At 38.3% G+C, this 14,774-nt stretch overlaps 1 protein-coding gene across 2 annotated transcripts in view; it reads right to left on the reverse strand.

Moving 5' to 3' along the window:
* Window positions 1-2,623: 2,623 nt before the first annotated feature.
* Window positions 2,624-14,774, reverse strand: part of EEIG2 (EEIG family member 2) — a 67,081-nt gene continuing 54,930 nt past the window's right edge. For both annotated transcript variants that reach the window (XM_087446376.1, XM_004420749.3), the window contains 6 exons: window positions 14,578-14,681; window positions 10,893-10,988; window positions 10,564-10,753; window positions 10,336-10,463; window positions 9,465-9,534; window positions 2,624-6,969 (listed from right to left, as the gene is read on the reverse strand). In XM_087446376.1, the coding sequence (XP_087302502.1) occupies window positions 6,927-6,969; window positions 9,465-9,534; window positions 10,336-10,463; window positions 10,564-10,753; window positions 10,893-10,988; window positions 14,578-14,681 (631 nt within the window). In that variant the 3' untranslated portion in view covers window positions 2,624-6,926. The remainder of the gene's footprint in view (window positions 6,970-9,464; window positions 9,535-10,335; window positions 10,464-10,563; window positions 10,754-10,892; window positions 10,989-14,577; window positions 14,682-14,774) is intronic.

Genomic DNA, 14,774 nt, shown 5'->3' on the forward strand with positions numbered 1-14,774 from the left:
ACAACTACCAAAGGTTTCTTATGTTTCTTTCCAATTAACTACAAGTAGAATCCAGTTTTGCAAGAACCAGTAACCTTTTGGGGGGCAGACTGTTCCTTTTACGAGGAAAACCACTTGAATGGGCCACACAGTTTTATAAATATAGAGGCCTCAAGAACAGAAACTTAAGGTGTCTGTGCTCCAAGGAATTAAACTGCACTGTATGGCAATGAAAAATGTGGTTCTGTAGGAGGCAGTGTTTTATCTGCAGATTTTTCTTGGAAAGTTACCACCACCACCGCCACCTATCCCTCAGAGTAGGTGTGAAATTTGTGTTACCAGATACTAGTTGGAACCTCTTCCGACCCTTGAGATCCGAGTAAGATTTCCTTCTAATTCCTATTTCCATGGTCTGCGCAATTCAAAGCCCTTTTAAAGATTTCTCTGATTTCCTAGAAACTTAAGTTCTCACAGCTCTCCCAGTCTTCAATTTCAGGTTCCACATAATTGAGATGTGAAGCTCTGCCCCTTCAATGTCTCCACAAGACTCACAAAACACTTCCACACAGCAGCATCCAGTCTCAGCATCCTTCCCTTAGCTTCCTCCTCCTCCCCACCCTTTCCTCTCCTCTGTTCTCTTCTTTCCAACCTTCATTTATCTACAGGATACTCAGCAATTGAGCTCTCTTTAAAATACCGCTCTCAGCCCCTGGGGCTCTCAATTCTGTCAGTGATTATCAGGGAATAACTCCAAATGAGAGTAATTCTCTCAGCTAGAGTTTGGGTGCCAACAAAAATCACCTCGCTACACCTGGTCCTGTGGACTCAGCACCATCGGCAGTGGGAAGGTGGACTCATGATTCTACCTTCATGGAGGATGCTAGGTGTTAACTATGGCCAACTTGGTTTATCATTGTATGTGATGCACATCTCTGGGGATAGCCGGAAATAGAGAACACTAAGGAGTATTGCTGAGATCTAGCAAACAAGCTGGTAGGAGCCAGAAGTCAAAAATTTGTACAATAAATGTTTATTTCACCTCTCTTGCAACTAGTTTTTGAAGCCAGCAGCATGCTGGTTATACACCTCTTATGAAAATTGTCAATGCCATCTGCCCATTTATCTGTTGGGTTCTTAACGTTACTGCCAACTTGTATGTACTCTTTGCCTGCACTGCTGCGGTTATCCCAGCGTACTCGATTTCATCCCGCATCCTGTGACCCTAGCTAGAATTAGTCAAATTAAGGTCTGATCGTTAATTACTGTCTTTCCCAGAAACACTGCATTGCTCCCTACTTCCACACCTCATCTTTGACTCTATCAGATTCTTCTCTTTCATTGAATAGGCTCTGTGTTTTTCCACTGCTATGTCTTTGTCCTGCCTTGTCCCTCTGGAAGCCCTTTATCATGCTGACCACCATGTCCTTTCTAGTAGGGATCCCCATCGAACTGAATTTACAGAATCTATCATTAACCTCATACTGAAGGAAAACAATCTTACCTTATTTAAGCAAAGTATGCAATGCTTCCAAATCTTTTTGCAAGTATTTCAAACTATTTAAAATTAGTAAATTTGATCTTAATTCCATAGAATATAGAGGAAAGAAGAGTAAACACAGCATCAAGTGCGAGAGGTAGATTTGAACTGAACCACTGAAGTTCAATGCCAGAAGGTGGCACACTCTTCCCACTTAAACGCACTCATTTGCTTTGAGGACTCCCTGATATAAATAAGACGCAAAAAAATTAGTTATGCCAATTTTCTATAGAAGTTTGAAGCAATGCGTACTCAGGAAAATTGCTGCTGACATGGTTTAAAATCTAGTGGTGAAGTCAATTTCTGTTTTATTTTATTTATGTATTTATTTTCCCCAAAGCCCCAGTAGATAGTTGTATGTCATAGCTGCACATCCTTCCAGTTGCTGTACGTGGGACGTGGCCTCAGCATGGCTGGAGAAGCCGTGCGTCTGTGCGCGCCCGGGATCTGAACCCGGGCCGCCAGCAGTGGAGCACGCCCACTTAACCACTAAGCCATGGGGCTGGCCCAGCTCATGTGTTCTTCATCACAACCCAAAAGCATTAGTGGTTTGATCTCCACCCTAGATTAGAAAACAGGTTCAGAGGGGAGTTTGAATTCAGACTCAGGTCTGTCTTACTCCAAAGTCCATGCCCCTACCCACGCCCATGCAGCAGCTGCCTCAGGGTTCAAAGAAATGTCTTTCCCTGGAGGCAGTCAAGTCTGTGCTATACTACCTGGTGAGAAAGAAAGGGAAACTCTCAGGAAAAAGTTTTACTGGTCCTTTCACTTCTGTTCTCTTACCTTGGCGAGAATCTGACAGAATCTTTTGTGTGTGTGTGTGTGTGAGGAAGATTAGCCCTGAGCTATCTTCCTCTTTTTGCTGAGGAAGATTGGCCCTGGGCTAACATCCGTGCCCATCTTCCTCTACTTTATATGTGGGATGCCTGTCACAGCATGACTTGATAAGCAGTGCATAGGTCTGTCTGCACCTGGGATCTGCACCTGGGATCTGAACCTGTGGACCACAGGCTGCCAAAGCAGAGCACGTGAACTTAACCACTGTGCCACTAGGCCAGCCCCTGACATAATCTTAACTAAAATTTTAGAGTATAAACAACATTCTAAACTTTAAGATAATTTTTATTGAACATGTATAAGATTCACCTTTACATTATTACAAATACTTTACAATAAAAAATTAGTTTTTGTAAAAAAAAAAAAAAAAGGAAACATTTCCTGGATTTATAGTGTACAGTTAAAACAAAGAAATATATAAATATGAAGGTCATTCTCCAAGTATCAGCACAGAATACTAATGGAATCACTTCAGTAAACATTTTTTCTTAAACATCTACATGATTACCTACAAGTGTATCCACTTCCAGAGGATCAAATAAATGCATCAGAGGAAGGTGATCCCCCAAATCAGATGAATTTCCAAAAAACAATCAAACTGAATATACCCTACATGCCTTCCTCTGCATGAGATTTGGTCAATGAATCTCAGCAATAGAATTTTCTTTGCTATATCCATAAGATGCAAATAAGCATTTGTAAATGCAGAGTATGTTGTCCGTGTAAATTAAAAATGTTGCCAGGTTTGTCATAGAGGGAGTAGCTAGAGACCACTCACACAACCATTTAAAATATACTGTGTATATATTATCTTATGCAAAGTCACATATATAAGGGAATAATAAGGACTTTATTTCCAGAGCAGTCTTAAAACAGGGTTAATATAGGCATATTTCATCCTTTATAGTTTTAGACTTCATATTCTTTAACATCTCAGCTACTAAAATCATGCATAGTACCTAAGCCCACACATGAGTAGTGGCATAACACGATTTCAACTATAGTACTTGATTATATTCACATGACGTACCATCTGGGAGAACTGACCAAGTATAACTTCTGAGTTGCCCTAGTTAAAGACCTGATAAAATATAATGCAACCCACCATACGAGCCCAGTCTCTTTCAGAGCATTAGTATGTATACTGGAATCCTGACACTTCCGAGTACTTCAATGAAGTATTTAATAACACTGTCAGCTTGAGCTTGCAAAGTGGTCTATTAGCATGGAAATCTCTAAAGTCTAAAATTACTTCTGGATGTTTTAATTTATTAAAACTCATTGCTATCTGAATATGTTTTGACTGGAGGCTAGTAGGAGATTTTTTTTCCTTTTGCAACAAATGGGCTAAGTGGGAGACCTCTGTGGCTCACAGTTTTCATGCAAAAAGAAAAAGCACATACAGAAGCATCTACTTTGGATATCATTACTCCGATAGCATTTTGCTGGAATGGGATGGTGCACTTTAGGATTCTTAGTTGAGACTTTCTCAGATTGTAAGTACTAATCCACATTAGTTGTTTGTATACAGAAGACTTCAACATCACACAAAAGAGAGTCAACCATCGATCGAAGTGTAAACTGACAGCCGGGGGCCTTCGCTGCCCTTTGCACCCTTCACTTCCTCACTGGTTTCAGTCAGCAGCACAAGTCACAGGAAGTGGGCTCGTGACCAGCCTCGGTATTTCCCTCAAACAAGGTATTTAAGGTTCTTCCTTATCTGATCACAAATATATAGCTTTAAAATACCATTAATCTTTTTCTCTAGCATAGGATTAGCGAAAGAAAATGTTATCCATCTACAAATTCTCCAAGACTGGGTAATTTGAAATTTGACTTAAATATTTAAAAATCAATTTACTGAGATCTAATTTTGCAAATTTGAATTTCTAAACTCAAAATGAAACCACAAGTGGACTTGATATTTAATAAGCAGATTTTTTTCAATAGCTACATGGTTAAGATATTAACAGCACATGCTTTAAAAAAAGAAAAACTAGAAAGTAAGGCAGACAGGCAATCTTTAATAAACATTTTCAAGGACTATAATGAAATTTGGTTGCAAAGTATGCTGATGGAAAACAAAATAGGGTAAAATGAATCCAGACTTTCACTGACTACAGAGGACATTGCCATCTTTTTTCTTCCTAATCAATGTTTCTACTTATTAAAATGTTTGTTATATTTAATACTACATAAATCAAGATGTATCTGGTGGCTGCTGAAATTATAAAGGCAAGATTTTTATGCTTTTCAAAATCTCTCCACATTTTGTCTTTAAATAATAATTCTATATCATTTTAAATACTGAGAGCTAGTCTTGTATACATTATTGGGCCAGGAGCAGCAAAGGATGAGTAAGACAAGGCAGTGCCCGGATTACAGCACCTCTGTCACATCTGGAGAATGTCCTCACTGAACCTCGCTTACAATCTATTTCTATTATCATTTTCAAAACTGCAAAATCATTTGCAGAGCGTCAATAAAAAATATAGCCTAGAAATAATATTTCGAAAATAGAAAAATAAGTTTTTAAAACATGTCATAATAAATATCTCTCTAAACAATATCTTCATATCTCTATTAAAAACTTTGATTTTTTTCTCCCATAAGATATAATGAATAGATCACTTCACTTGTTTAGTCAGACAGCAAGTCTTTACCACTTAAGATAACATTTTCCTTGGTTAGAATAAAATGTTCAGGTCAATTTTATTTTCTTCAAAACAAATCTTAAATACAGTATACCTAATTACTCAGAAAACCCTATCTCTCAACATTCAAAATATTCTAAAATAGAGTGTCATCTCTTTAAAAATCTCAGAATCTATTTGTTGCACAGTAGTATTGGATAAATTTGGAATACCCAATCCTTAAAATATTAAAAAAACAAAAGCCCTAACATTAACTATTCAAATTTTTACATATCTCTAAATTTGGATATTAAAATAATATTTTCTTAAAAATAATACATTTTTTCCCTTATGTTGCCAACATGAAAATACCTAGACCAAAGTAATTCTATCCTAACACATTACGTTTCTCGGACATGGTTTTGAAAGTAAGGACTGGGAATTACTGGTTCTATAGAATCTACATTTTTCTTCAGGGACTGAGTGATTCCAAGAAAACTGAGATCTTTCCACACAGAAACTATGACATAAGACCAGAAAAACTCCTAAGATTTATCTGCTGTGCTGTTAAACTGGATCCAGATCAGATATTATTTTAAAGCTCTATTCGATGCATGTTATATTCTATTCTCACCTCAAAACAACGAGCTTCTGATATAGTAAAAAAGGAAAGAGAGTATCTAATCATGGGGGGCTAAAACAGAAAACCACAGGTCCATGTCAGTGACGTCAAGTAGATGTCTCATCTTTTATCCACTACCTCCTTGGAATAATTTTCAGTTTCAGGTAAGTCTGAACTTACAGAGAAAAGACTGCTCTGTTTCTACTCGTATCACAGTTTTCCTCCTGTTGCTCTAAATTTTGACTCTGAAACCGGCAGATATTATTCAGTTAGTTAAAACAGCTCTTATGTTAGGGTGCCTTATGGTAGCCTAATATACTGATTATTAAACTTATCTTTTTTTTTTTTTTTTGTGAGGAAGATTAGCCCCGAGCTAACATCTGATGCCAATCCTTCCTCTTTTTGCTGAGGAAGATTGGCCCTGGGCTAAGATCCGTGCCCATCTTCCTCTATTTTGTATATGGGATGCTGCCACAGCATGGCTTGACAAGCAGTGCGTTGGTCCGTGCCCGGGATCCGAACCTGCGAACCCTGGGCCACTGAAGCGGAGCAAGCAAACTTAACCACTACGCCACCAGGCTGGCCCCTAAACTTAACTTGAATCTCTTATATAGTCTAGTGGGAGTCCTGCAATACATACTGCATAATAATGGCATTATACCCATTCATGTATATCCGACTTAAACACACTTGTTATTTGACTTATGACTTTTACATTTAGAATTATTAAGCATTTTATACGTTTAAATTGTAGTATAACATTTTCCCAAAGCATGAACACCCACACTTTATATCAGTTATTACATCAAAAAGAGTTAATAAACTTACTACAATACTTTAAGCAGAATAATATGGAAGGTTCCCTTCACAGGAATTATAACTATCTTGACAGAATTTACAGGGTTTAAATTATTTTCACTTATTATCTCTCAAACATAAAATTAAATAATTAGAGCCCAAATCTGTTGAGCACTTCTATCATAGGTTTTACACTTCAACATTAAAACTAGACTCAGATGTACAGACCTATTTTCCCCACCAGGATGTTTTGAAAGAAAAAGCAGGCTTTTGTTACCCTGTGCAGCAACTACACAAGCCGTGTACCCGTAAACACGTGGCACATTGCCTTGATGCTACCATTCCGACAGTGGTGGGCACTTTCAGAGACAAAATCAGTGTTGGTTTTCCTCTTGATAGAAGAACGTACTTCATTTTTTAATAGGTTCATTTTCTCATAAGTACTTGAATAAAGTGCCTTGATTGCTCAATTGCCCACATCTTAAACCCACAGGGAGGCTTCAGTTCACCAGCTTGACTTCTAGCGTTTGATCACAACTTGTTCGTAAGCTCCAGACCCCACCCTAAAATAGTAGGGGGAAAAAAAAATTTCAGAATTTTGAGCTGTAATGTTTGAAATTGTTCTAGTTAACCTTGCCCCCAAAGAGATAGGGCATTAGGCATTTTCTACTAGATTGGATTTCACAAGGTTTAAAGATATCACAGATGAAAATATTTGAAATATTAAATGTTTATGATTAATACATTGGATTAGTCTAGCCCCTGATCCTCTCATACTTATTCTGACAATAATCTAGGAATGTTTCCAAATTCTTACCCTATCAACATACTGGCAAGCATGTTTATATATAAATCCTAAACCAGTCTCATCTGAGAGCAGATAATGACTCTGGCAGTTCAGGTCTTGCACTGATAATGCATGATAGTTTTTAGTTGCATTAGTAGCATGGTGTCTTAATGTACTTTCCTAGAAAGTGCAAGAATTCTTTTAATCAATATGCAAATGTCTTTACATGCAGTCAGTAATGTAAATTATACCTGCATAATGTAGATTTAAAGGGAAAACGATCTTGAAAAGGGGTATATTTCTTCACTAGCTTGGTCTGGCAGACTGCTGGTTGTCCCCCCAAATCTACTCTCCCCTTCTTCACAGTTTTAGCTGGGTACAGGCTGCTTGGCTAGAGACCACATTTCCTAAACTCCTTCGTAGATAAGTGTGGCCACACGACTAAGTTTTCCCTCAGGGAATGTGAATGGACACCAACAACTTCTGCCTCACTTGCTTAAAGGGAATTCCTTGCCTTGGACTGGGAGCAATCCAATTTTGACAACACAGGTAGGGAGGATGGTGAAGGACAAAATGGAGGGTACCTGGGTCAATGAATTACTTCTGGGGGCTAAGCTGTCCCATTGGCCTGGCCACTGTATTTTTTGGTCTCTTTGTTATAGCAGCTTAGTCTTTGCCCTAATATGCCAGGTACTAACTGACCTCTATTAATGAAATATGGAGAATACTTAAAGCCTTAAAATTTGCAAGCTTTGTGAATAAAGTACTAGAGATATTTATATTAAGTAACGGCATCATCAATGGCCTTACGTTATAACAGAATGAACACACATGTTCCCTCTATTGTTTCTTGGTCTGGGAAGATAAAGGTTTTCTACAAGCCTGTAAAAAAAATCAGTTTTTTGATGGCAGTTGGATTTATTTTTGGATGAAGATCATTCTACCTTTTCCTTGACCCCTCCTGAGTGATTGGGAGGAGAGGTGAAGTGGTTGCATGGAAGTTATCACCAGGTACCCATCTCCTCACCTGTCTAAGATGTCGGGGGCTACTAGCTGGCATTTCACTCTGAATACGCCAGAGATCAGTAAGACCAGAAGCAATCATCATGACTTGTCTCTGCTCTTAATGGAACTTTAAGAGGAAATTCTAAAAAATGGAAGTAAAGTAGTGGTTACTAGTCCATCATGGACTGAGTTGGACTTAGTTGATTGCTCAGAGACTCCTTTTCTTATAGATTCATTCTAAAGAATAAACAGGAAAATCCTCAACAGGACGCCAGTAACACCTATTCATAGCTACAGATAATCAGAATTCGAAGGAACCTTGGTTAGCACCATCGCACACCGGCTTTTAGATGCCCTAAAATGGTTCTGCTTCTGGCAATAGTGGAGTTAACATGAATCAGACTTTCCTTCCTGCTCTAAATAACTAGAAAACTGGATAGAACATATGAAATGACAGTTTCACACACTGGACAAGGGCAGCACAGAACTGGACCTGAGAGAAGGGAAATTGTTGAAGAAAGCTAGACAACTGCCCTAGCTTGCTACCGGAAGCTGTTTCCTTCAGGATCCTCCCAGCCTGCAGCATAGGGAGGCAGAACCCAAACACAGCTAGGTGGTGTCTCTAAGTGGAGGGGTCAGAGGTCAGAGCTCAGGGATGCTGAGGGCTAGAGTCTGTAGGTCAGGATATCAGAAGTGGCGGGAAAATAATGGCTGGAGAATTTCCAAATTTGATGAAAACTGTAAACCCACAGATCCAAGAAGCTCAAAGAACCCCAAGCAGGAAAAAACATAAAGAAAATCACATCAAGGTACATCATAACTGAACTGCTAAAAACCCGTGGAGAAAAGGAGAGTACAAGACAGGTTAATATCAGTGTATGTTGCTAAGTGCTCATAACAGAGAAGACCACTGACTGAAAATGTAATTTTGCTTTGCTCTTTCTAAAATATCAGACTAAGAACACTTTTCTAAATGTCCTTTTTATACTGCATCTTGCCCAATGCTCTACTGGTCCTGTTAACATATTCTAAAAATATATCAAAGGAAATCAACAAATAAACTTATAAAATATAATTTCAAACATACTCAGAATAAGGAAAACTAAGAGTCACACTAAGAACTATAATTCTTCTCATGGAACTACTAATACCTGTGTTTTCTAGCCTCAGTCTAACACAAACTTTGTACCCTCGATCTTCTATTCATGAATACTTAAAAAGTCAGTCTGTTCTTTATTTTAGCAAGATCCTTTGTGGACTACATACCTATTTGGAAGATGATGACTGCCAAAGGTTGTACGTCCCCCAGGACCCACAAATAGCCTCAGTCCTTCTTCTGCAAAACACATTTAAAATATTTATTATAGGTATAATTATTACATTATTGTCAAATAATATTCATATTTTAATAAATTCATATTTTACATTTCACATTTATTAAAGAAATAAAAAACTTTTAAAAAAAGCTACACACGTTTTGAAACAGGCAGTTTAAAAGATATCCTAATGGTTATTTGTCATCAACTTTCCTAAAGCTATTTTTCTAAAAACTGAGTAAAGAAGACAGCTCTTCCTACAAATTTCCACAAGTAAGGTTTAATTATTTCTCTTTACAACCAGTTAGATAATGAAGCTAAGTCATTGTTAACTGCTCTCTATTCACACCAGCATGAATAATTATACCTTTCAAATTGGTGGCATGTAAATTTTCAGTTTCAGTAAAAACGCTAAGGAGGGAGTGAAGGATTCTGGTATTCACTATCATTTCAAGATCACCACCCAACCCTCCAAATTACAATAGTGACTTGAAGTACTCATGTCCAGTTATGACAAAGCAGATGTAGATCTCTATCATAAGGTATATAAACATGGTAGACATTGATGCATAATTTAAAAATACAATAAAAGCTTCCTTTAAAATTTATCTTTTCAAACTAAAGTTCATTCTTTTCCAAATTTAATATCCTTTCTTAGAAATGGACGAGCTACAAAGTTATCTTCAGATTTTTATCAGCATGAGATTTATTTACAAATGTGCAACAGTCCGTGTCATGTACTGCCTCTTTACTGCTGACCATGTGGATTTCACAAACCTGGATTACATACATCTGTGTATACTTAATGGTTATCTACGCACCTTCTGCACTGGAATCTAGGCTGAAGTCTTGACTTTGTAATATTTTCTCCACAATGTCATCGGCATCCACTCTGGTGTCATCAACTCGCTTCAGCTGAGATTCTACAGAATCTTGTTTCATGGGGCATCTTTGAAAATAATTAACATTTTTTTCCCTCCTTTTTATTATGTTATGAAAACAAAGGTTTTTTTTCTTTTTTCCCATTTAAACTGACACCAAAAGCATACCTGCTGAGTATTTCTGAAGCTGTATCCTCTTTATCAGCTGTATCAAGAGTTGGTTCAGCTATTTTTTGTTCAATCTCATCGCATGGCTCCAGAATACTTTCAATTCCTGTTGATGTACTTCCCACTGAGGTATTTCTCCTGTGGCAGAGCTCAGAGAAGCTAGATGACCGGGAGTGGCATGTGCTATACCCTGTCAGAGAAAATCATTTGGATATAATACTAACATCACACACACCGCAATCAAACATTCTTCTCACACACCATAGCAATTTCAAGTCCCTATAGAGCAATAAATGTCTAAGGAATCCAACTTCGCTTTTAGCCTCTACCTGATACTTTTGACTGCTGGCTTGCATAGCTTGATGTTCTAGAATGTCCACAGGCTCCAAGTTCATCTGGAACAGAGGCACTCTTTGCTGAAATATCTGCAATGTGTCATAAGATAATGTTACTATTACTGCCAACAAGTCAATGGTCAATTTGTATTCTAATCTGTGGATTTTATAAACTGCCAAGTTCATTATCAACAAAAATAAGTTACAAAGTGAAAGAGATCCCTTTAAATCAGTACAATGTAAACAACAGTATTGCAGGAAATACAAAGAACTTCAATACCTTAGTTTACTGAAGAACTATAGTATTTTTCATAATATTTAACAGGACTCTATCTTAAATAAAACTATTTCAGTATTTCTCTAATAAAAATGAGTCAGATGTATTTTTATAAATTTTCACAAAATTGCCAGGTTTTTGTGTGGTTTTTGAGGAAATCTTGCTCTCAAAAATCCATCACAGCAGTAAACTAAAGAGCACTTTGTTACTTTAACATTAGCGTTGCTAGTGCTAGGTTACAATTTGGGCAAATGTCTGTGGTTTAAAATCAACACCACATGGAATGTAGCGCTGAGAATAAAAGTTCTTAAGAAATTGATTATAGTATTCAGTTTCAAAGTAAATGTACAAAAAAAGGAGTGTCAAAGCCATTTCTAATACTTCCTTGATAATGTGCATATTTCAGATGCCAATTACGTATTTCCAGAACCAGGCTTCTTCCACAGAATATAGACTGTGACCATTTTCATTAGAGTGAAATATTTGGAAACTAGAACTGTTTTTCACTTACGGTCAGAAGAAAACCAATTGAGTAACACAGGCAATTATAGCAGCAGTTCTATAAATGATATTGAACGCAGTTGGATCAACAAATGCTGTCAAACAAGTAAGCTACTGGAGCGACCTGGCCCTTGTGCAAAGGTTTCTCATTTCCGGACAGACTGTAAGATACAAATCCAAACTAGCATCCCTAGTCCTGCTTTACAGCAGCCCTAAACCCAAAGGTTAGCTACAACAAAATCTGAAGTCAAAGAGTTGGTTCATATCAAGAATATATAGGACTAACCCTTTACTCCTAGGGTTGGCTCAGATCTTTTTTTTGTTTTTTTGTGAAGAAGAGTCACTCTGAGCTAACATCTGTTGCCAATCTTCCTCTTTTATTGCCTGAGGAAGATTAGCCGTGAACTAACATCTGTGCCAATCTTCCTCCACCTTGTATGTGGGACACTGCCACAGCATGGCTTGACGAATGGTGTAGGTCTGCACCTGGGATCCGAACCCACAAACCTGGGCCGCCGAAGCAGAGTGTGCCAGACCCAACTAACGTGCCACGGGGCTGGGCCCCCTCAAATCTTAATTCATCCATTTATCTATTGGTTTTCAAAATTTATTCATTCAATAAATATTTGTTAAGCTCTTACTGAGTCAGGTGCCCAATACTATATAAGATATAGGGGTACAAAACAAATAAGGCAAAATATACACTCAGAGTTTAGAGGCAGCAGTTATAATACAATGTGGCAAGTACTAAAATACAAGCACCAAAAAGAAACTACCACAAGCTCCAAAGGACAAGTGCATCAAGCACTGCCTGGTACCAGGGGGAGACCTCAGAGAGGAGGTTAACTCCAGGTCTTTAACAACATACAGGAATTCCTCAGCTCGATGAGGTGGGGAAAAGTATAGGGAACAGCATGCTTCGTTTGTAGAAAAGCAAATAGTTTGGTCCAGTTGGCACACAGGGTGGGTTGCCATGTAGATGACTGAAGGCAAAAGAGATAAGCAGATGCCTGCTAATAAAGGACTTTCTCCTCTGAGTTTAAAGAAGGGAATAACCCAATGGCTTTAAGCAAGGGTGTGACATGACCAGACCTACATTTTGGGAAGATCACTTTGGCAACAGGATGAACAGGGGGTAAAGGACTGAAGGTTTTCATAATAATCCAGCTGACAGTGAGAGATGTTTAGTGGGCACAAATGACAGGACTGAATTACTAGGCAGAAGTGTGTGTCAGGATAACGGACAGAAAATACAAGAGGAAGACTTAGGAAGACTTGTCTTGGATATGTAGAATTTGAGACAACCCAGGAGATCCATTCACTAATCACTGAATTTTTACGGTGTCCCTGGCATTATGCTGGAGATACAGACAGGTAAGACCTGAGCATGAAGAACTTAAGAGTCTAGCTGAGGAGAAAGATAAACAGATGGATTTCAGTATAACATGTGACATGACGTGGATCTTTCCCCAAAGCATTTGGAAACACGTACCTGGAGTTCAGGAGGGAGGTCGGGAGGAAACAGAAATTTGTAAATGAAAAGTATTTAACTCATATTGACATGATCACATTTACATTTATGTGATAGTTAAATGCAAGGGTATAAACGACATTGACCAGGGAGAGTGAGTAGAGGGAACCACACCCTGCAGAACATCAATATTTAAGAGGAAGGCGGAAGAAGATGAAGAATCCTTCAAGAAGCTAGAAAAGGAAAGGTCACAGAGGTGGGAGCCAAGGGAAGAGAAAGCTTCAAGAAAGAATAAATGGCCAAGACAAATGAAAGCAGAAAAAAGGCCCACAGGATTTGACAATCATGTTACTGGAGACAACATCAAGAGAGGGTAGAAGGTAGAAGCCAGACTGCACGTGTGTTTAGGAATAAATGGGCAGTATATTCTTTCTAGAAGTTTGGCTATAAAAAGTGTGAGAGAAAGAGGGAGGGGAAAGGAGGGTGTGAGAAGACGGAAGAAAAGTAGCTAGAGAAGGATGTATGGCTAATGAGTTTTTGTCTTTTTTCAACATGAGACAGAATTCAGAATATGTATATACTGAAGAGAAGGAGCGAACGGAATGGTTGAAAGTACACAGAGCATTCACCAATCCTAAATCTGAAATTTTGGTGTCCTCATTATCTATAAGAAACCTTATCTTTGCATATCTGAAAAGGTGGTAAAAATGTTAACTGTGTCACTATACTTTTCTTTTCATTCTTTCAAATAATAACCCTGCTCACATAACGGGAGAGAAAAGGAAGCTCCTAAGTCCCTAAGTCCCTTTTCTCCGGCCAACTTGACATTTTCTTCACCCTGCTGGAGCAGATTCTGACTGTTGCTGGGAGTGTGCCTGGAGAAGTGGCTCTCAAGGTGAGGCCTGCAGCCCAGCAGCATCAGCATCACCCGGGAACTTGGTAATGCAGTTTTCTGGCCCCAACCCAGACCTACCGGATCCCAAACTCCGGCTGCCATGTCAGCAATCTATGGTTTAACAGGCCCAGCAGGGGATTCTGATGTACGTCAATGTTTGGGAATCACTGACAGAGGGACAGTGATTCACGGAAGAGAAGCCACACCTGAGAGATGACTGGCAGAAGCTGGGCATGTGGAATTGGAAAAATCCTGTGGTATCCTGCTGTATCTGTGGAGAGTAGAAGCATCCGATGGTGGGGGGGTGTCACTGCTTTTAGCTTTTAATCTGTCAGAGCATAACACTTTAGACAAAATGAAGCATTGGCTTAACCAAAAATTGCATAAATAAAACTCTGCTGATACTTATTGGCCCATTTCAAATCATATATCCATAGAATTTTAAATCTGAGAAGGAATTTGGGAATAATCTTTTAGGATATCAAAAAGGACTGTCTTGCACAAATTAAAAAACCAGTAAGATACACATCTATACCTGCTATTCCAAGATGGATTTTGAGAGTCTCTCCACCTTTTCTATCCTCTTCCAGAAATTCAGATTCACCAGCAATCGGTATAGACATTGATGTAGAAGGAGGCCTGTAAATAAACATTTTTAACGATCAGAACTTGATGTATAGATGAATCTGAAAGTTTGAAATACTGTTATAGATTGGTTGTGTACGTCATAGT

This window comes from Ceratotherium simum, chromosome 2 (assembly GCF_057802395.1).
Source record: "Ceratotherium simum simum isolate JZ-2026a chromosome 2, ASM5780239v1, whole genome shotgun sequence".
Classification (NCBI taxonomy): domain Eukaryota; kingdom Metazoa; phylum Chordata; class Mammalia; order Perissodactyla; family Rhinocerotidae; genus Ceratotherium; species Ceratotherium simum.